Consider the following 22005-nt stretch of genomic DNA (forward strand, 5'->3'; position numbering starts at 1 on the left):
GGTCGAAGTAGGAACACCTGAGCAGGTAGCAACTGGGTCGGGACGCTGCAAGGCTTCGGCAGGCAGGTAATGGCTCTTTAGCTCTCTCACTCTTTTCCTTCTGTATATGTCGATCCTGCCGCTACCCACCTGTGTGACATCATCAGGTACAGGGTCACCAGTGTCCCATGAAAACCTCATATCTGTGAGGGGCTCACATCAAGTGGTTCTGGCCTGCTGATGTAATAACAGGCACGTCGTGGCAGGTCGAGGCATTCGAACCGTCTGTGGAAATGTTCGCGCCGATGGCCTGAAACTCAAACGTGTTTCTATTTGGTTTTATTTTGACCTGAAGCAGACGCGTTTCTATTTGGTTTTATTTTGACATGAAGCAGACGCGTTTCTATTTGTTTTTTAGTTTGACGTGAAGCAGACGCGTTTCTATTTGGTTTTATTTTGACCTGAAGCAGACGCGTTTCTATTTGGTTTCATTTTGACCTGAAGCAGACGCATTTTATTTTGATGTGAAGCAGACAAGTTTTTATTTGGTTTTAATTTGATCTGAAGCAGACGTGTTTCTATTTTGACCTGAAGCAGATGTGTTTCTATTTGGTTTTATTTTGACCTGAAGCAGACGCATTTCTATTTTGACGTGAAGCAGACAAGTTTTTATTTGGTTTTATTTTGACCTGAAGCAGAGGTGTTTCTATTTTGACCTGAAGCAGACATGTTTCTATTTTGGTTTTATTATGACGTGAAGCAGACATGTTTCTATTTGTTTTTATTTTGACGTGAAGCAGACCTGTTTCTATTTGGTTTTATTTTGACGTGAAGCAGACGCGTTTCTATTTGTTTTTATTTTGACGTGAAGCAGACGCATTTCTATTTGGTTTCATTTTGACGTGAAGCAGAGGTGTTTCTATTTAGACCTGAAGCAGACATGTTTCTATTTTGGTTTTATTTTGACGTGAAGCAGTCATGTTTCTATTTGTTTTTATTTTGACGTGAAGCAGACCTGTTTCTATTTGGTTTTATTTTGACGTGAAGCAGACGCGTTTCTATTTGTTTTTATTTTGACGTGAAGCAGACGCGTTTCTATTTGGTTTCATTTTGACGTGAAGCAGGCATGTTTCTATTTGTTTTTATTTTGACGTGAAGCAGACGCATTTCTATTTGGTTTCATTTTGACGTGAAGCAGACAAGTTTTTATTTGGTTTTATTTTGACCTGAAGCAGAGGTGTTTCTATTTAGACCTGAAGCAGACATGTTTCTATTTTGGTTTTATTTTGACGTGAAGCAGTCATGTTTCTATTTGTTTTTATTTTGACGTGAAGCAGACCTGTTTCTATTTGGTTTTATTTTGACCTGAAGCAGACGCGTTTCTATTTGTTTTTATTTTGACGTGAAGCAGACGCATTTCTATTTGGTTTCATTTTGACGTGAAGCAGACAAGTTTTTATTTGGTTTTATTTTGACCTGAAGCAGAGGTGTTTCTATTTTGACCTGAAGCAGACATGTTTCTATTTGTTTTTATTTTGACGTGAAGCAGACCTGTTTCTATTTGGTTTTATTTTGACGTGAAGCAGACACGTTTCTATTTGTTTTTATTTTGACGTGAAGCAGACGTGTTTCTATTTGGTTTCATTTTGACGTGAAGCAGACATGTTTCTATTTGTTTTTATTTTGACATGAAGCAGACGCATTTCTATTTGGTTTCATTTTGACGTGAAGCAGACATGTTTCTATTTTGGTTTTATTTTGACGTGAAGCAGCCGCGTTTCTATTTGGTTTCATTTTGACGTGAAGCAGACATGTTTCTATTTTGGTTTTATTTTGACGTGAAGCAGACCTGTTTCTATTTGGTTTTATTTTGACATGAAGGAGACATGTTTCTATTGTAGCAGCCGAAGTGGTGAGGTTGGGTTTGTGCACTGAACTAATAAAGTGACCACTTTTCTTCTTTCTGTAGAATTTTTACTGTTTCTCTTTGGGCGAACATTTTATTTTTAAATTACATTTTTCTGTTTCTGATTTTTATAGAGCTGCATCTACGTTTGGTTTCATTTCGTCATTTCATCTCATTCGACTCCGTGTTCGGCACATAGCCGACATTGTTTTGTGTGTTTCTGGAGTTTTTTAGTGCAGCAGTAACGACACGTTTATGTTATTTATTTGTTCACTTTCTTCTTCTTCAGTTAAAAGTCAGACACTTTTTTCTGCTTAATAAAAAACCACAGGAACAACGAGCAGGAAACAGTGACCTTTAACCCCGCAGATAACGTTAAAACGATTCTCACTTTTTCCTCACGTCTTCTGATCCATGAACTAATAAACTTTCACTGCTGTCACTAAAATATTTGAAAGGTTTTCACTGACCTTTGCCCTACGGAGCATGTTTCCTGGCGTTTATCTTTCCCTGTGACCGCGTGTGTGACACTGTGGTTTGCTCACCTGCGACAGGTGATGGTTTTAGGATGTCTGACGGCAGGCAGCGCGCTCTGTCCACCTCTGGAGAGTCTCTGTATCACATCGTGGGGCTGGAGAAAGGCTGCAGCCATGACGACATCAAGAAGTCGTACAGGTGAGCCTACACCAGCTCCGCCCACTCACCTGCACGTTTGATCACACGATTTAAGATGCAAGCGTGACGTTCAGCTTGCGCACTAATGGCACTGCTGATGAAATCAGAGGGCAGAGCTAGACTCTCTGACCTCAGCGCGTGAATACTAACACCTGCGTGTGATGTCAGGAAGCTGGCGCTGCGGTACCACCCCGATAAGAACCCGGACAACCCGGAGGCGGCGGAGAAGTTCAAGGAGCTGAACAGCGCCCACGCCGTCCTGAGTGACCTCACCAAGAGAAACATCTACGATTCATATGGCTCGCTGGGACTCTACGTGGCCCAGCAGTTTGGAGAGGACAACGTCAACACATACTTCATGCTGTCCACCTGGTGGGCCAAGGTGGGGCGGAGCTTCCACTCTAGCTGTGTGAATAGAGGTGGTGTGAGGAGGCGTGAGCTGACGGCGTGTTTGTGTTCAGGGTCTGTTCGTGCTCTGTGGGATCATCACCGGCTTTTACTGCTGTTGCTGTCTCTGCTGCTGCTGCAACTGCTGCTGCGGCAAACTGAAGCCGCCACCCACAGGAGAGGGGGCGGAGCCAGACTACGCCTCCCCCGACGACCTGGAGGAGGAGATCCGCAACGAACCCGAAAATGGTGAGGTGACAGGAAGTGTTTAGCTTTTATTTTGATGTTTGAAGGTGCAGTCAGTCATCTTTAAATAGAAGGAAGTGTAATTACAAATATAATGAGAACAGGTTTGTGTTTGTGGACACACACCTGGGCTCGTGTGATTAGGCAAAGGATCAACAGCAGGTCTAGGACCCTCCCATAGGGCTTACAGTTTTTTACAGACGCTAGGACACATTTCTCAATACTTAGGTCACTTTTGCAAAACTCCTCACACAGTGAGCACAACAGAAGTCTATGTGGGCTAAACTGAGGACCAGTTATCATTGTTTTGGCACAAAATGCATTCAATGACTACATCTCTCAAATTTCATGAATTATCTTCTCACTCAGACACAACAACTGCCAAAAATCTTTGTACGTACAGGACATTTTGCATGTGCTTACATACTGTTTTCAAAACTGTTAAACTTATGGCCAAAACAATAACACAATGCAAAACTTGAAAAGACAGCAAAATCCAACAGCAATATTTTATTGAAACATATTTTAAATCTAAAAATGCAGTTTAACCAGCCACAGCTGATTCTCATTGTAGATGAACATCTGCACAGGTGTTACTCCTTCAATTGTTCAACTCCTTCAATTCTGGCAGCCAGAAGATTCTTTCCTAGGTGTGTTGCCCTAGATGACATAAGATGTGATGTGGATGAGAACCTGTGGCCAAATGGAGGAGACCGAGTAGATTAGCATTACTACTGTATGTGTATCAGTGGATGGTGTGTATACAAATTCTTGTATTTTGGGATTACTTATTGCAAAAAAATAAAAATACAGAAACAAATATTAACGAATTCTGCATGATGTCTGATTCATTCCAGTAACATATATTGAAATTATAAACAGAGATGTGTCCTTGTTTTACACAAGAAAACACTGTGTAATGCTACATGTTGTTAGTGTTTTTAGGTCATTGTTTTGTGGGTGACAAAGTGTGTTTGTCGGCTGTCAACCTTTGCTAGTGTTCTGGAAGAATGAGTTTATTTGAGACCTGAATAAAGTGTTTTGGTAGTTGTAGTGCATTTTGAATGTGAAATGAACTGCTTTGCCAAGCTGACGGTCAGTTAGGAGGATTGTGTGAAGAGTTTTGCAAAAGTGACCTAAGTATTGGGAAATGTGTCCTAGCGGCTGTAAAATACTGTAACTACCCACCACTCTCCACTGATGGCTCTTAGAGCGGAAGAAGCTTCCCAGATGAAACGTGAACAAGGAAGTGCGAGTCTGTGCGAGCTCTTTAGACCACCACAACCTGCGTGACCGAGAACCTTCGCTGACTTTTGTTGACTTTCTGTTTTTTCTGCAGACATCGAGGCTCCGATAGTCCACCAGCCGACGAATGCCAGCGAGAAAACTCAGCTGATTGGCGATGGCCACCGCAGGTACGGGGACACCTACACATGAAGACGGGAAATGCATTACTCCGTCTACGACCGCAAGCTGTAGCCCGACCGTGAAGCGCGGCAGCAGGAAAGCTCCTCCAGTTTAAAGCTTACTCTGAGTTTCTGTTTCTATCTTCCTCCAAGGACAGGAAACCACCAAAGTCCTCCTGTGTGCAAACTGTCTCTGTGTTTTAGTGTCCTGTGAGGAGACCATCTTCGTCACCTGCTGTTCAGTTATTATTGTAGCTGAAGCAATGCTGTGATTGGTTGTTTTTGGGAAGAAGAGGTGGAGCTTCGGATGTCACATGATGATGTAAATAATGTTTCAGTTTGAAGTTTGTTTCTTTTAATTTGTTGTCATCTGTGAACTCAAATAAACCTGATGACACACCTGTGGTCAAGTCACCTGGAAGCTCCGCCCCTCTCTTTTTGTCCCGATTGTGAATGAGTTTTTTTTTTTAAGGTTTAAACTGTTTGGACCACCGACATGACACCATATTAGCATCACACAGACTCAAACCCCTGCTAATCATTAACATTCAATCAGATTCCTCGAGTTTCCCTCATCAAACACTTGCTCCGCCTTCTTGGACGCTCTGTTAGTGCAGTGACCTCACAGCAGCCATATTGTTGGTGATGTCATTAAAAAGCAAAAGGCTCCAACAGCACAAACTCGGCCCACAGGCCCGGTTCAGGTGAAGCTAGCAGCTACAGCTATTTGTGTCACCATCCACCTGTCAGTCACACAGGCCACGCCCCTAATAATGCAGGTAAGTTATACTGGTGTTATGGAGGGTAAAGTATCTACAGACCACAGCAGTGTTAGCTTCAAGCTGTTGATTTTAACACAGGAGTCTATGGGGACAGACTCAGTGCTGCCACCACTGAGTCTGGACGTCAGAGGAACTGCAGGTTTATAGTGCAGGTGAATGACTCTGTCAGCCTCCATATTTCTTCTTTGTTGGTTTCAGCCTTCATATTTCGTGTTGCACGCTAAACAAAACCTCCTGCTCGTCACTCAGACTCGTCTGAAGACCTCCGATCGCTCTGTCCGCACAGCTGATCATTAAAAACCTGCCAGCAGGGGGAGCTGTGGCCTCTTCGGCTGCTCTACAGACTGTGGTGGACTGTCCCTTTAACCAGGCCTGTTGTGCTTTATCATCTCCCCTCATTTGTCTCCCTCCCCCTCTCATGTGTCCCCCCTGACCTTTAACATATAAGGGCATGTCTGCACGGTAACAGCTGACGTCTGCCGTCTAAAAACAGTCTGAGAGCTGCTGCAGGCCCCACACACTCACACACTCCTCAGCTGCTCCTGCTCAGCTCCTGTCTCCTCTGGGACACCTCTCTCTGTCCTCGCCGGCGTCTCCCCGGCGTCCTCAGCGTCATGGAGAGTCTGGAGAAGCAGCTCATCTGTCCCATCTGCCTGGAGATGTTCACCAAGCCGGTGGTCATCCTGCCGTGCCAACACAACCTGTGCCGCAAGTGTGCCAACGACGTCTTCCAGGTGAGACACACACACAGGTGGCAGGATCGTTCAGAATTCATGTTACAGGGTTGTCCTTGAACACACCAAAAACCCGGCTCATTGGTGCGTTCAAGAACAGTTATCCCGTCTGAAATCAGGCAGTTTGAAGGAGGATCATTTGTGTAGTGGTCCAAAGTGTGGCCCACGGGCTGATGGCGGTCGGTGAGGATGTTTTTTTGAGAGCAGGTAAACCTTCATCTCAGCTGCTCTTCCTCCATGAGGCTCTGTGAAAAACAGCCAGTATAAATACACACCTGTACACATAGGGATGTACTGAGTACTCTCTCTATGCTATTCATTATAGTTTTTATTACTGGGTGTATGTGTACTCTGAGACTGAAAGGACTCAGCTGTTTACCTCACTTCCTGCCCCACGCGCGCGCGCACACTCTCTCTCTCTCTCTCTCTCTCTCTCTCTCTCCCTCTCACACACACACACACACACACACACACACACACACACACACACTCTCTCTCTCTCTCTCTCTCTCTCTCTCTCTCTCTCTCTCACACACACACACACACACACACACACACACACACACACACACACACACACGCACGCGAGTCTGTTCCACTCCCTCTCTCGTGTTGCTGTTCGTACCTGTAGATGAAGCTTCTTCTTCTTCCATCCAGGTGTTAACCTCTTTATCCAGATCAGGGTGATGGGCGGAGCTTGTTGCTTTACCTGTCGGCCTGTTTGTGTTTCATTGTGCTCTCTGTGCTCTCACTTACAAACGTCTAAAACCTTCCATCAGAAATTCAGTTCACGAACCGTCTTTTCTTTCCTTACCCGTGTGATGCCCCGCCCCCTGCAGGCATCCAACCCGTACCTGTCGACACGGAGTGGCTCCACTGTGACGTCCGGCGGTCGTTTCCGCTGCCCATCCTGCAGACATGAGGTGGTTCTGGACCGACACGGTGTCTATGGCCTGCAGAGGAACCTGCTAGTGGAGAACATCATTGACATGTACAAACAGGGCAGCACCAGGTACACCTGCACTCACCTGTATCACTTTCTGCTGTTGGTTTCTAACATCATAGTGTGATGTTTTATTTATTAAAACATCACACTAGTAAAAACTTCACAGCCTCCGACTGTTCACACACAGAGCTGTGAGGGATCTTCCAGGAATGGCGACAGTATTTTCTGGAGAACTGATTGGTCAGCAGGCAGTGATGTCATACCCGGAGATCTGTAATCTGGATCTTCACAGCATGTTGCCATGGTGATTTACCCTAAATCAATCAATTATCCTGTTGACTCCGGGGGGAGCACAGGTCCGCAACAACACCACGCCAACGGACTCTGTTCTGGGTCCACGTCACTCCGGCGGCCTTCACTGCGCTCTCGACACATCCTCCCCACGTCTGTTTGGGTCTCCCTGCTTTCCTTTTCCCTCGTGGGTTCCAGTCCAGTGCTTGCCTTGCGACGTTGTCGAGTGGTTTGTGGCCTATCCAGCCCCATTTTCTCTTCTTGATGTCTTGACCGACCGGGTTCTGGCTGGTTCTCTTCCACAGGTCTGTGTTTGAGATCTTCTCAGGCCAGGAGAATTTACCCTAAACCCAGGCTTGACCCTGAAGGTAACTGATAAGACGAGGTCCTCCAGTACACTCACATCTCTGCACGCACTCTGGTTGGGCAGCTAAGAACAACACCAAAGGGTCCTTTTTGTTTTTGTTTATTTATTTTTTGTTTGTCATGAGTGATGACATCACCGTGAGGCAGTCACATGATCAGGTGTTGACACTTGAAGCTCCAGTTTCTGCGACGTCACATCGGAGATGATTTCACAAGAAGCTGAAGCAGCTGAATCATGTTTACAAACAACAGCATGTTCCATAACCACGGAAACAAAACAAACAAGTAAATAAACAAAGAAACAGATCCTTCACCATCAGTGCACTTAGAACTGGAACAACCTTACACTGGTGTCTCTGTAACAGGAAGTCTGCCGTGTTGAAACTACAATGTGCAGAAGACGAACTACAACCATTGTTTGAAAGGTTCTTTGAAGAACCACTGAAAGAAAGAAATGGTTCTTCAAAGGTTCTTTGTGGCACCAAAAAAGGTTCTTCTATGGCATCAGTCTAAAGAACCACTTTTGGTTCCAGTTGGCACCTTTATTTTTCCGAGTGTATAGAACCATTTTATAGGATCATATTTGTTCACAGATGTTGGCAGCTGTCAGCGAATAGTTATCAGATATTAAACAAAAAATACTTTTTATCCAAAACAGCAAATGAACTGAACAACAGAAAATACAAATGCTGTTTATGGTCTCCTCACAACAATGATAAGGCAAGGCAAGGCAAGGCAAGTTTATTTGTATAGCACAATTCAACAACAAGGTGATTCAAAGTGCTTTACAGAGACATTAGAAACAAGAACAAATAAAAAGCATGATTTAAAATTAGATAAGAAAAATAAACTGGGCCAATATGGCATGTTTGTTAATACAGAGACACACATGTTACTGTGATCTCTGGTCTCCCACTCAGAGACACAGGTCTCCGAGTGTCCAGCATTCAGGACACTGAGGACTCATGTGAGAGAAAACCTGCTCACACAGACACGTGGAGCCAAACACTGTCAATAAGGCCTCTGCAATGTTCTGAAGACAGTTAAACGTGTCAGGTAGTGATGTCCAGCAGGTGAACATGCAGCTCCATGAACACGCACAGCTGTGGATTCCAGCTGCAAACTTTGACCCCACAGAGTCGAGCTTTTCAGTTCAGTCAGCTCCTCTGTGTTTGTTAATGCGAGACAAATCCAGCTGCTCACTAAAGCTTTCTGGTTTGATCAGAAAAGAAAACATTGGTCCAAACACCTGAAAGTCCCAAAAACGCATTGTGAATTCTGTCTCGCGTCTACGGATGTATCCGTGTATCTCCGCGGTGCTGATGCTGCGCTGAGCTGCTGAAGATTTTGAAGTGTCGGAACGTGGAAATTTCAACATCGCTTGAAAAAACTGCCAGCTAGCAACGTCCCTCTCACCAATAAATTATTTTTAGCCAATTACAAGTTGAATCTGGTAGTTGGGGTTGCTAAGATACCATCAGGACAGGGTGAGGATGGAGGTGAGGAGGAGGTGAGGAGGAGGAGTCACAACTAATGTGTCTATGCGAGCTAATTTGCGATGTGCACCGCTGGCCCGGCCATTTATCTTTTTAATGCACCTTCTCAGATTAACTCACTGCGTGCCGTGCCATCAATTAACCCTTCGTGCCCAGGGTTACCGACCCCTGCTATATATACACAGGCGGGAACAGGCGGGAACAGGCGGGAACATGAGGGAACGAGGAACAGGTGGCAACACGGCTGGAACTGATTGGGCAAGACAACAAAGTAAAACAGAAAACACTAACATGAGACAAGACCTTCAAAGTAAAACAAGAAATACACAGGACATTCGATGGAAGCAAAACCCAAGAACTAACAAAGACTGATCAAGAAATCAAAGATCAATAATAAAAACACTGAGTCGCCGACCGAGGACCGTGAGAGGCGCTCGGGGACGTTCCTCGCGTGTCTCTGTCAGTCACCGCAGCAACAACAATTCTCCCACAAATAAAAGAAGAGCCGCTGCCTTCAGCCATCAAGGCACTCATTCTATTCTATTCTACTCTATTCTATTCTATTCTATTCTATTCCAACATGATGAAGATTTTTTCTGCAACACATGATTAAACAGTAGAACTGATAAATATTACATGTTGATTCATAAAGAGACAGACTGGAAGAAATAAGTTTAATTTCCGTTTAAAAGACATTAAATAGATTATAATTCTATTCTGTAGTCTACTAAAGGCGTAGTTAAAAAATGTAAATCTTTACTTTAATGTCATCTTGAACTAAATTTAATTAAAAAACACACTTAATGTCTGTTATGTATTTTTAGTTATTTTTAGATTAAATAAAATAAAGGACCAACCAAAAATATACTTTTATTTAAGTGTAATGGTCACTGAATTTAGTATTTGACGTTCCATTGTTTTAATTAAATGACTTGATTACATTGAATTTCTTGAATTCATTCGGTCATTATTTCACATATTAAAATAAACCTGATTCAACAACATTCATCACGTTACTGACTGAGATGCTTCATCCTAGCAAACAAGCATTTCCTCGTAGTCATTAATAGTCCACCGTTGATGTTTATTCATTGTGTCCTTTAGTTCTGTTGTAACGACCAGATAAGCTGTTCCTGTGTAAACACTGACGGGGGTCTTCCCTGTGGTGATGTCCAGGCTCTATTTTTATCTGGAGGTCAGCGACACGCAGCAGGACTATACACACACACACACACACACACAGGAGAACCAACAAGTCACAGGTGACCTGCTCCGCCCCCACATTTATGTCCACAGTGTCCCATATCAGTTTAAGTTAGATAATTAAAGTGTGTGCGTCTGTGTGTGTGTGTGTGTGTGTGTGTGTGTGCGTCTGTGTGTGTGTGTGTGTGTGTGTGTGTGTGTGTGTGTGCGTCTGTGTGTGTGTGTGTGTGTGTGTGTGTGTGTGTGTGTGTGTGTCAGTAAGCCTGGTGTGGAAGTAAAGCCTGAGCAGCCAATGTGTGAGGAGCATGAAGATGAGAAGATCAACATCTACTGCGTCACCTGCAGCGCCCCCACCTGTTCACTCTGCAAGGTGTTTGGAGCGCACAAAGACTGTGAGGTCGCCCCGCTCAACGACGTCTTCAACAAGCAGAAGGTCCTCTCTCACACACACACACACACACACACACAGACGCACACACACAGACACACACACAGACGCACACACACAGACACACACACAGACGCACACACACAGACACACACAGACGCACACACACACACACACAGACGTACACACACACACACACACACACACACAGACGCACACACACACACACACACACACACACACACAGACGCACACACACACACACACACACACACAGACGCACACACACACACACACAGACGCACACACACACACACACAGACGCACACACACACACACACAGGCACACACACACACAGACGCACACACACACACACACACACACACAGACGCACACACACACACACACAGACGCACACACACACAGACGCACACACACACCTGGAGGCTGAGTGTGTGTGTGTGAAATGCTTGAAGTGCTTGGTTCGGGTTAGAAAACGATGATTGATGGTTGAAGGCTGAACGTATGAGCTGCAGACATGAACACTCTTCATGGTCTGAAAGTCGTGCTGACTCTAAAAAGCAGGCGCGACACAATAACTAACGTTTTATGACCACTTCCTGTTACACCGGCTGACGTACCTGTGCCTGAAGGTCTGAGCCGCAGGTCAAAGACGAGAACGTGTGAGTGAGGAGGAGGTGAGGATGGAGGTGAGGACGGAGGTGAAGAGGAGGTGAGGGGGAGGTGAGGAGGAGGTGAGGGCAGAGGTGAGGACGGAGGTGAGGATAGGGGTGCGGAGGAGGTGAGGAGGAGCTGAGGAGGAGCTGAGGAGGGGAAGAGGAGGACGTGAGGAGGAGGCGAGGAGGAGGCGAGGAGGTGAGGAGGAGGTGAAGAAACGCTCAGATTTGTGGAGATGAAACCAGCGCAGTGATGTGAGCTCGTCCTTTTCTCATAGTCATAGAATTATCTGACAGCACGTGTGTGCACGTGTGTGTGTGCACGTGCGTGTGTGCGTGCAGGTCGAGCTGGCTGACTGTGTGTCCATGCTGGTCGGGAACAACGAGAGGATTCAGGCGATCGTCAGTCAGCTGGAGGAAACCTGCAGAGCCGTCGACGTGAGTTCACCTTCAGGTGTTTTCGCACCTTTAAGATGATTGGCTCCGCCCACAAACCACTCACCGTGATGGCCTCACTGTGTTGGCAGGAGAACGGTCGGCGACAGAAGTCGAAGGTGTGCGAGACATTCGATCACCTGTTCGCTCTACTAGAGGAGAAGAAGAGCGAGATGACGGTGAAGATCAACGCCGAGCAGGAGGAGAAGCTGGACTACATTCGAGGCCTGAGGAGGAAGTACACCGAGCACGTGGACGGCACCGCCAAGCTGCTCGAAACTGCCATCCAGACCATGGATGAGTCTGAGATGGCCCTGTTTCTGCAGGTGAACCTGAACGCACCACGTCCTGTGCAGCACTTTATGTTAGCGGCTAAAACCTTAGCATCAGGCTGCCATCTTTAAACTCGCATGTACACAAGTTCACTGTTCATTGATGTAGTTTATGGTAGTTCAATAAGGAGAGCTCACTGGAAGACCTGGGCGTGGCTTATGGAGAAATGGGGTTATTTGGTGTTGGGCTTTGAATCCCGGAGTCTCCAGGCTGGTTGGCTCAAAGAAGGCGAGCGAGAAGAAGATTGGACAACAGTGATGATGTCAGCATTGAGACTGACAGCGTGGTAGCGGTAGTGAAGGCAGGAGGGTGATTACAGATCCTCCTTATTGAACTTTCACATAAGCTTCATGTCATTATGTTCTCCTACACACAGTTTAGCATGCCTCAATGTGTTAGCATATGCTGTTAGCATAGGGTGATAGCATGGAGCTTCAGCAGTAGCACTTGTTAATGATTATTAAAGTGTGCCTTCGTTTCTCGTTTACAGATGGCCAAACCTCTGCTGCAGAAGTGAGCTTCCTCTTTGCTGTTGTTTGTTGAATCTTTGTGCTTGCTTTGTTTCTGTGTCTCGTTGTTTGTTGTCTGTTTCTCATGGTTGTTTTAATAAATATTTTTGTTTGCTCTTCCTTGTTGTTACTGATGTCCGTTTTGTGCCATCAGGATCACGGAGGGCTCCGACACGTCTCACCTCGATAAGGTCCAGCACGGCTACGAGAACATGGATCACTTCACGGCGAACTTTGAGCATCAGAGGAGAGCGCTGAGCGACATCGACTTCATCAAGCGTAAACAGCGTCTTCACTTACCAATCACAGATAACTTCATGTTTTAGTAACGCCGTTTTAGTCTTCAGTAAAACTGTATCACTATCAATAACAGTGCGTACACACCGAGCGCGACAGACGCGACCAGAGCATCAGGTTTACAGGTAAAGTCAATGGAGGAGTGCGATGAAGCACGACTGGAGATCCCGCGAAACTTCAGAAGCAGATTTGCGTCGGGAAAACACGCAGAAGTAAGTTTGAAGCAGAAGTAAAATATGCGCTGCAGTTTGTGTGTTGCATTTTGTGCATACGCGCTAATCGTGTCTACCACTCGAGTTGGAAAAATCTGAACTCCAGCGTCAAGTCGCGCTGCGACAACCAATCAGGAGCCCGGTGACGTGATGCTCTGACCTAGTTTAAAGGGGCAGGTCCAGCCAAAGCCATTTATCAATATGGGGGAAAGGCTCATCAACGCCGTAGCCAACCACCCGGAGCTGTACGACACCAGCTGCTTTCTCTACCGAGAACTTTAATATTATTTCAAATAAATTTTTGTAATAACTAATGTCTCAGTTCTACTACACAGCAAATATTGGCACACAACTTGACACATGTAGAATTTATCTCATAATAAACTACTATATAGGAACATAGTGAAGACCAATTGTTTAAGAGAATAAAGAGAGGTTAGTTTATTTTGGAGGCAAGCTCCATTTATTAAGAAAATTTTTAAAAAGGCAGGAACGCTCATTAGAGTTTTGTGGGTGGCTCAGAGCCGTTGTGGGGAAGTCGCTGGGACTTCAAATGAGCTTATTAGCACAGGTATCAATAAAGGACTACCATGTTAAATGGCCTGTATTTGTAAAGCGCTTTTACTAGTCCCTAAGGACCCCAAAGCGCTTTACACATCCAGTCACCCACCCATTCACACACTGGTGATGGCAGCTACATTGTAGCCACAGCCACCCTGGGGCGCACTGACAGAGGCGAGGCTGCCGGACACTGGCGCCACCGGGCCCTCTGACCACCACCAGTAGGCAACGGGTGAAGTGTCTCGCCCAAGGACACAAGGACCGAGACTGTCCGAGTCGGGGCTCGAACCGGCAACCTTCCGATTACAAGGCGAACTCCCAACAGGCGCTCTGCAGGTGGGATTGAGCGCCTGTAGTTGGTGTTTAGGCGGGCGATGCTTGGACCGCCGCGGGACAGCAGCTGCTCAAACTGGGCGAGGGAAAGACGGTGGTACTGCTGAAAGCGGCCGTCATCCAGACGCAGCTCCTGGAGCAAATGGTGAAACTCACCAAACTGCTCATGCTTCTGGAGGACCTGATGGACCCAGGTATGGCGAGGACGTCCTTTACGCCGCTGCTCTGCTCTCCACAGTAAATAGAGAAGGGAGACTCTCTCTCGACAGCTGCCATCTTGCAAACATACCGTGTGACACTACTTCCTCCCACATTTCCGCTTCACGCGCGTGAAAATTGCATATTTTGAAGCACGACCAGTTTGCGCGTGCACATTCGCACCTCGAATGTGCACGCGACCAGCTAGGGGGTCTGGCGCTTTTTGGTCACGTCTATCGCGTAAGAGAATGCCATTGTTGCTAGCATACTGTTAATATTTACATTAAACACGGCTAATTTCTCAGACTGGAGCAGACAGTGTTTGCTTGGATTAGCTAACGTGCTAAACCAGGGGTCGGAAACCCGCGGCTCTTTAGTCCTTATTTTGCGGCTCCGGGTGGTTTGGGAAAATAAATTAGAAGTATTTAGCTGAAGTGTATTTTATTTGTGTTTAGTTCTTTTTAACTTGTAGTTCTAAATTGGAAGATTACTGTGATTTTGAAATATAAAAATAAAATTATATCGTATTATTTTTTTCATCGCTCAAAATAAGCGTCACACTCGCGGAAGCCGGTGTACCCGCCGAAACGCTGTGCATTTATCGAGACTTTCAACCCCAGGTGGGCCAGTTATGGACCTTCGGATCCACATTATGTCAGCAGCTGTTCTCCACCGTGAACTACGTTAAAAACAAACACCGCTCACGCCTCACAGATGACAGCTTACAGTCCTGCGTGAAGATGAAAGCCTCGTTTTGCAGACGCTGTGCGCAGAGGTTCAGGACCACAAGTCTCATTGTAAACATATCACAGCAGACCCGACGATGCTTGCATGAACAAGCTTTTCAGCATCTCTTTATTGACCGCTTTTCACACACGGTTGCTGTACACATACAGCCGGCTGTAGCTTTGCAGCTCACAGCCCGACACACACCAACACAACAGCAGAGAGAGCACAGACTTTAAGGCGGCGAGGCGTGATTGCGGGTGCCGCTCAGGTGCGTCCGACTTCCATGCAGCGGCGCTGCAGACCACGCCCCGCCACACACATTAACCAGGTAAAATACATATTTAGGCAGAATTTTGCAAATATCCATTTTTCATTTTTAGCAGCATAGTACTTTTTTCCAGTTATTTTTTAAAAGTCAGGTCAAGGCTCCAAAAGCACAAAGGCGATATGAGGGTGGCTCACAGCAGCTTTTGTCTGCTGGATCATTTTAGTTCAGCGTCTTTCCTTTGGTTATATTTCTTTAAGAGTTCAAAATGTGTTAATTACATAAATAAAAGGTAATTTTCTCTGTAGCACTTCGTGGATTTCATAAGCAACACACCTTAGTTGCTCCGTGGATTCTTTTAAAAAGCAGTTAAAAACTTTTCTTTTCAAACAAGCCTTTTGTTGTACGTATTTTATATTCTTTACATTATTTACATTTGATCTTTTACATTGTGTATAATGTCTATTGATTGTATTGTTTATTTTAATATTTGTGTGCAGCGCTTTGTGACTGCCTGTCTGTGAAAAGCGCTTAATGAATAAACTTTACTTACTTACTTTAGTTGTTCACACAAAGCATAAAGGTAAAAATAACAACATATACAGTGTTATCTTCACTTTAGATTTCAAAAAGTATTTGCGGCTCCCAGTTTTCTTTTGCGTGGAAACCGGGTCCAAGTGGCTCTTTGGGTGTTAAAGGTTGTGACCCCTGTGCTTAGCCAAGCACACACAGCACAGACGATGCTATAAATATATTTATTCATAAACCTTTTATACTTTAGCACGGTGCATGCTAACCTGCATGTGTGCTACATGCTAATTGTTAACACTGTGTTTCTCAGTTGATGAAGACGAAGATGATGATGAAGATGAGGGGGAGGTCAAAGTTCAGACGGCCAGCAGTCCTGCAGAGTCGCAGCAAGCTGCGTCTGCAGGACTGCCGGCCAATCGGCAACCTCCTCTGTCGCCTGGTCTCTCAGCTCCACCCCCTCCGAAAGCCCCAGAGACCACGCCCCCTACATCATCGCAAACTAAGAGTGCCTCCCCTTCGACATCAAACCAGACCCCGCCTCCTCTGCCACTCCCAACTACTAGCCCCGCCCCCCAGGTATGACCTCATTGCCTTCAGTTCTGAAATGTAAGCACACCCGTAGGAGACAGGTGACCTGCCTCAATAACCTTCTCCTTATTCAGTCTGACTTGCAGAGCGAGGCGGAGGACAAAGACGGACCCAAGCACGTGTTCTCCTTCAGCTGGCTCAACCAGAAGTAGGACCTGGATCTGTTCCTGTCCTCGTCATCCACGCAGCAAATACGATAAACGTTTGCTTCCAGAAGACGTTTGCTGAACGCGCTGCTTTGTAGTTTCAAGAGAAGACGTTTAATTCTGTGTTTTGTTGCTTAAAGTCTGGAATCTTTTTTCTCTTTAATTGTGAAATAAATGATTTTTTATTATTGACCTTTATTCTGCTCCTGCCTGGGGCCAGTCAGCTGACACCAAACTCCAAACCAGAAATCGTTTAGCTTTACAGACGGAGATCAGCTGAGACAGGGGGAGCTGGTTTGTCTTTTTATTGAACAGGTAAAATGTCAGTTTTCAAAAACAAGCTGTTCAACCAACAAAGATTTTATTCATGAAGTTAAAACATCAGCTGTCAGTAAACGGCCGCACCGGCTGAAGTGTCGCACGCCAACATTTCAGGACGAACAGTCATGCTGGAAGTGCAGTCTTCTTCTTTTTCACTTTCCGAGGGTATCCATGATCATGCGGTTGCTGTCGGCCTGCTGCGCAATCTGCTCCGCCCGGGCCATCTCCAGAACCTCCCTGAGCAGGTGGAAGGTCAGGTCCAGAGAGATGGGAGGCTCGTCGGACCTCTTCCCCTTCTCCCCGGCTTCCTCGTCCTGCTGCTGCTCCGCCCGGGCCTGTAAGAGGCGCTGTGTGAGCTGCAGCAGAGCCCATTTCACAGCTGAGGAAGAGGAGGAGAGGAGCTCGGGAGCACCGCTTCCTCCACCCATCCTGAGGGAGAGCTCTTGCCCCAGGTGGAGGAGCAGTGGTCGGGGAAAGAGGCGGCGGTCAGCAGTAGCGGCGGCAGGCTGGGCGTCAGCAGAGCGAGGGAGGACAGCGGCGAGCAGAGCCGTGAGCCACAGCAACACATTCAGCTTCATCTCAGAGGGCAGTCTGCAGGAGGAAGAGGAGAGAGCACGCTCATTCACACACCTGCAACCAACCGCATCATCGACACCGTCGGCGAGGCGGACGCCCTGAAAACGACCTGAGCAGACGAAGATGTGAGCGGGCGTCTGCTGTTACGGCACGAGTGTCAGCTGACCGTCTTTTCTCAGTTGAAGGGTTTTATTTCAGGAAGTGAACCAAACAACCTAAAAGCTCGCCTGTGACGGTGACCCGGCGTCACGCGAACTGAAGACGCTTCCTGGTAACAGCCACCAGGTCGCAGACACACCTGGGGCCAGGTTAGGGCGTGGCTTCAGTACAGCTGTTTTCCTGTTTGCAATGTAAGTTCTGTTGAACTGAATCTAACCCAGGGGTGGGCAACTCCAGGCCTCGAGGGCCGGTGTCCCTGCAGGTTTTAGACGTGTCCTTGAACCAACACAGCTGATTTAAACGGCTGAATTAGCTCCTCAACATGTCCTGAAGTTCTCCAGAGGCCTGGTAAGGAACTAATCATGTGATTCAGGTGACCCAAGGTGAGATATAAAACCTGCAGGACACCGGCCCTCGAGGCCTGGAGTTGCCCACCCCTGATCTAACCTGTCGTGGATGCTAACTGGATATCTGGGCCGCATCAGGCAGACCCTCAGCACGCCGGTGTTGTCTTCCTCAAACACACACACACAGTTGAACTGCAGGGTGAGTGTTTGTTTCACTGTGCCATGGTCTGAACGGCTGAGGACCCTAACCGAGGTCTAAGGAGCTCGGAAAGAAAAGCGTCTGGACTCCTTTAAATTATTTAGGTGTGGGTCACAATCAGCCAGGGTTTCGGGTGAGCTCGTTGTGAAACCTGGCCCCACCCTATCATGTGATTTCCTGAGGTCAGATGGCCCAGGATGTGAGTGGGCGTTACCAGACTTAAATCTGGGACTCTCCACCATTTGACCTTAGAACTGAAGAAGCTTCTCGGAGGTGAAACGTCTTCAAGCAACTCAAAGAAGTCCAGACGCTTTTCTTTGCAAGCTCCTTAGACCACGATGACCTGGAGGACTGAGAACCTTCACAGACATACGACTCTAACCGTGGAAAGTCCAGCCTTCGAACTCTGATAAGCACGAAGCCGAATCTCAGTGCTGCTAGACTGAAAGGACAACAGGAAGCAGACTCCACGCCGACCGAGGTCTCAGAGCTTCGCCTGTCCATCTGCAGTCTGCACCGTCGCTCCACCGACAGTCAGGATGGAGAGAGCTGCTCCGCCTCCACCTGAGCCTCGTGAGCTCAGTTTCATTCTTGCATCTTTAGCAAGGTGTGAAACACCTGGCACGGTGACTGCAGCAGCTCGGGCCTTAGCGGTCACAGGTGAATAAAGACAGACGCGTGCACGCACAAGGCTGGAAACGACTGCAGACGGATCACACCCCGCGGTCACTCGGACAGGAAGTCGAGGATAAAGCACAGAAATAAGAATTCCAATTATCGGAGGAAAGACGACTCGGGTTTCCTGCGTCTGTGGCGTGACGATGGATCTTCTTACCTGACGTGCGTTTGCGTCTCTGCGGCGTCTCTTCACTCAAACAGAAACACTCGAGCTGTTTCTGCTTTATATCAGAGAGCGGGGGGGAGGGGCTCTGCACGCGCTCAGTGATGACGCTGATGTTGTCCAGCTACTTTCTCTGTGGTTCCAGTTCTGTTTCCTGATGAGGACAGAGGTGACCTTCATCGTCCTCCTCTTCTTCAGTCAGCATGAAGCCAAACAGCTGGAAGGATTCATAGCTGCAGTGATCAGCTGATCGATTCGTTGCATTTGTACAGAGAAATATTTCCACTGATTTCCACGTCCTGACAGGAAGTGATCCAGACGGAGGGCGGTGGTCGGTCCTGTGGCATTCCAGCTGTGGAGAGAAGAATTCAGGAGGAATGAACATGAAACACGGTTTTGTTTCTCTCTGACTGTGACAGCCAATCACTTCCTGTCGGCTGGGCGGCCTTGGCGGTGGAGGCGGCGAGCGTGAGGACAACGTGACCTTTCTCAGCCCGACTGTGGACTCGGCGTGTGACCTTCATCTGCTGCGAGGTCTGAAAACGCTCTGACAGTTGGGACGAATTCACAGCTTTGATATTTGTGCTGCAGCAGGAGGAAGCTCAGCGAGGTGGACATCGGAGCAGCGCCGTGTCCGCTACCATTAGTGATGAGGTCACACAGTTATTCCCAGTGAGAATGAACCATAAACGCTTTGAGGGCAGACGGCCTTTAAATAGGAGGACGACTCAAACAGAGGCGCTATCGTCTCCTCGGTCCTTTCCTCCAGAGCTCCTGGATGTTTCCTCGGGGAACTCCCAGCAGGTCGGCGGCCACGTTCACGCTCTCTGTCAGGATCCACTTACTGTATAACGAGCAGCGCGGCCTCGTCACCTGCAGGACCTGGACTCTCTGCAGGTGTCGTTCCGGTTTTGCTTCTATGGATTCTCAAGTAAACTTGTGACTCCAAAGTAAAGACCGAATAAAGCCCTGCTTCTGTTTGTTTAAAGGTCGATGTGTCTCCTCACCGTCAGGTTTACCAACAGGAAGTCCATCCCAGTGTTTATATCTCTGCCTCCTCACCTTTCCGTCCTGCTGCAGTGACCTCTGACCTTTCACAAACTACAGCGGGGAAAAACTGAGATCTTTCATCTGGATCTTCATTTCAAAAACAAAGTGTTTACATGAGCTGGATGGTGATGAGGTGAAAGTCTGACCAGGAGCAGACCCGGAGACCACACCCCTGTGCAGCGTGGAGATTCAATGAGACGTGTGCAATGCAACAAAACGTAAAGAAAAGCAAAAATCCCACAGGGAAGCGTCTCTAACAGAAACACGTTTTTGTCTTTAACGGACTTTAAAGCGTCCACAAACTCGGTGAAGCTGAGCGGTGCGCACATGCAGCTCTGCCACAGCCTCTGAGCCTGACCTCAGAGAGATGAAGCAGTGTATCTGCTCCTGGGAGAAAAACTAAAGAACGTTGGCTTACAGGTTACAGGAGGACCTCTGCTCGCAGCTTCTGTACAGCCGTCTGCAGAGCTGCTGGGCTCAGCGTGAACACCGGCAGTGACCAGTTTGTAGGAGAGGACATTCAGGAGGAGGGAGGTTACCACCAAACCGACGTTCAAGGCCCTGAGTGAGGTGAGAGGTCGGAGAGCTTCAGGTGATGTGCAGGCTGCAGGAGCTCAGACTGTTCTGTGTGGACCATCAGCAGCAGAGATACGTTTATACTGTGGAGGATGAACAACTGAGGGTTTTACCAGCATGACCAGCACGTCCTTCAACGCACACGCATGTACGCAGCAGACGAACTTCTGTGCACCTTTTTGTGTTTTTGTGCCATGTCGTCCTGCACCGACATGGCAGACGTTACAGGCTCAAACTGTCCTCATCCATGCTCTGAACTTGTAAATCAGACTGCGTAGTTGGGAGTTTTGTAACCTTGTAAACCAAAAAATCTGAAAATGTCATGTTTGTGCATCTATAGAGGAGAATTTGTGTGTTTGTAAAAGTATTTAGACACGTTACACATTATTTTGTTAAGGTCTGCTTACAGATAGAAAGCAGAAAGCTACGTGTCAAACTCTGGTTCCCTGGCTGTGTGTGACTCTCAACTTACGAGTACGAATTTTGAATCAGTTCAGCTGATTGGTCAATGTCATGTCAATCACATGACAATGTCCAATCAGAGAACAGATGGGTTTGGCTGTGGGAGGGGCACTTTACTTAGCTTCAGGCCCTGGAAGGGTCATACAGTTTGAAGCTGTAGGATCTCTGTTGCTAGTTATTTAACCTTGGGTGGCTGTTGAAAGGATAAAGTTGTGCTACACCAGAAATACCTTTATTGCCTTAGTATTACTTTAACACAAGGTCAGGGCTGACGCGGACCATCGCTGTGAGTTACCACAAACTCAGAGTGAAGCTGCGCTCTGCCGTTGATGCGCCTGCTTGTTGTTCCAAAGCACATATCTCTCTGACTTCATATCCTCTAAATGAGTTTGTTGTATTATCTTAAAATGTTTAATAAAAACATGTATCGCTCAAGCTTTGTAACTGTCCCGAGCAGTGAAGAGCGTGTCGTTTCCAACACCGCTGCCCCCTGAGGTCCACGGAGCCGCTGGAAAGGCTCTTCAGGTCCCTGTGTAAGCACATGTGTGATTGACATGACACTGAGCGATCAGCTGAAAGCAAGAAAAATCGGGTCAAAATTTGCACTCGCAATTCGTACCTCTCCTGGAACCTCAGAAACAGAATGTCCCCACTAAGACAGGAAAACGTGTGTGTGTGTTTGTGTGTGTGTTTCTCAGAAGAGCCTCTGTGTCGCCTTTTTAATCCCCTTTAATCTGATCCAGGAACAGTTGCTATATAAATCTGATGTGACGTGTTTAGACGGACTGACCCTGAACGCCTCACAGAGCACACCTGAGCTCATCTGTGTGACTCTGGTAGAGACTCTCACACTG

At 46.9% G+C, this 22005-nt stretch overlaps 3 protein-coding genes across 3 annotated transcripts; 2 read left to right on the forward strand and 1 right to left on the reverse strand.

Moving 5' to 3' along the window:
- The first annotated feature begins 2453 nt into the window (after window positions 1-2453).
- On the forward strand, window positions 2454-4630 carry LOC146612701 (dnaJ homolog subfamily C member 5-like). Its single transcript, XM_085377530.1, has 4 exons — window positions 2454-2560; window positions 2729-2942; window positions 3022-3196; window positions 4533-4630. Exons 1-4 carry the CDS (start codon window positions 2454-2456, stop codon window positions 4628-4630), a joined length of 594 nt encoding a protein of 197 aa, XP_085233656.1.
- A 1258-nt stretch (window positions 4631-5888) lies between these two features.
- On the forward strand, window positions 5889-21198 carry LOC146612702 (E3 ubiquitin-protein ligase TRIM63-like). Its single transcript, XM_085377439.1, has 9 exons — window positions 5889-6115; window positions 6955-7127; window positions 10676-10850; window positions 11826-11921; window positions 12011-12244; window positions 12742-12764; window positions 12915-13039; window positions 16197-16462; window positions 16549-21198. Exons 1-9 carry the CDS (start codon window positions 5996-5998, stop codon window positions 16624-16626), a joined length of 1290 nt encoding a protein of 429 aa, XP_085233565.1. The 5' UTR covers window positions 5889-5995; the 3' UTR covers window positions 16627-21198.
- LOC146612703 (corticoliberin-1-like) lies at window positions 17094-17625 on the reverse strand. Its single transcript, XM_085377535.1, has one exon. It carries the CDS (start codon window positions 17517-17519, stop codon window positions 17094-17096), a length of 426 nt encoding a protein of 141 aa, XP_085233661.1. The 5' UTR covers window positions 17520-17625.
- Window positions 21199-22005: the final 807 nt, after the last annotated feature.

This window comes from Diplotaxodon limnothrissa, linkage group LG18 (genome assembly GCF_057381915.1).
Source record: "Diplotaxodon limnothrissa isolate DT_005_m linkage group LG18, D_limnothrissa_male_GT1.1, whole genome shotgun sequence".
NCBI lineage: Eukaryota > Metazoa > Chordata > Actinopteri > Cichliformes > Cichlidae > Diplotaxodon > Diplotaxodon limnothrissa.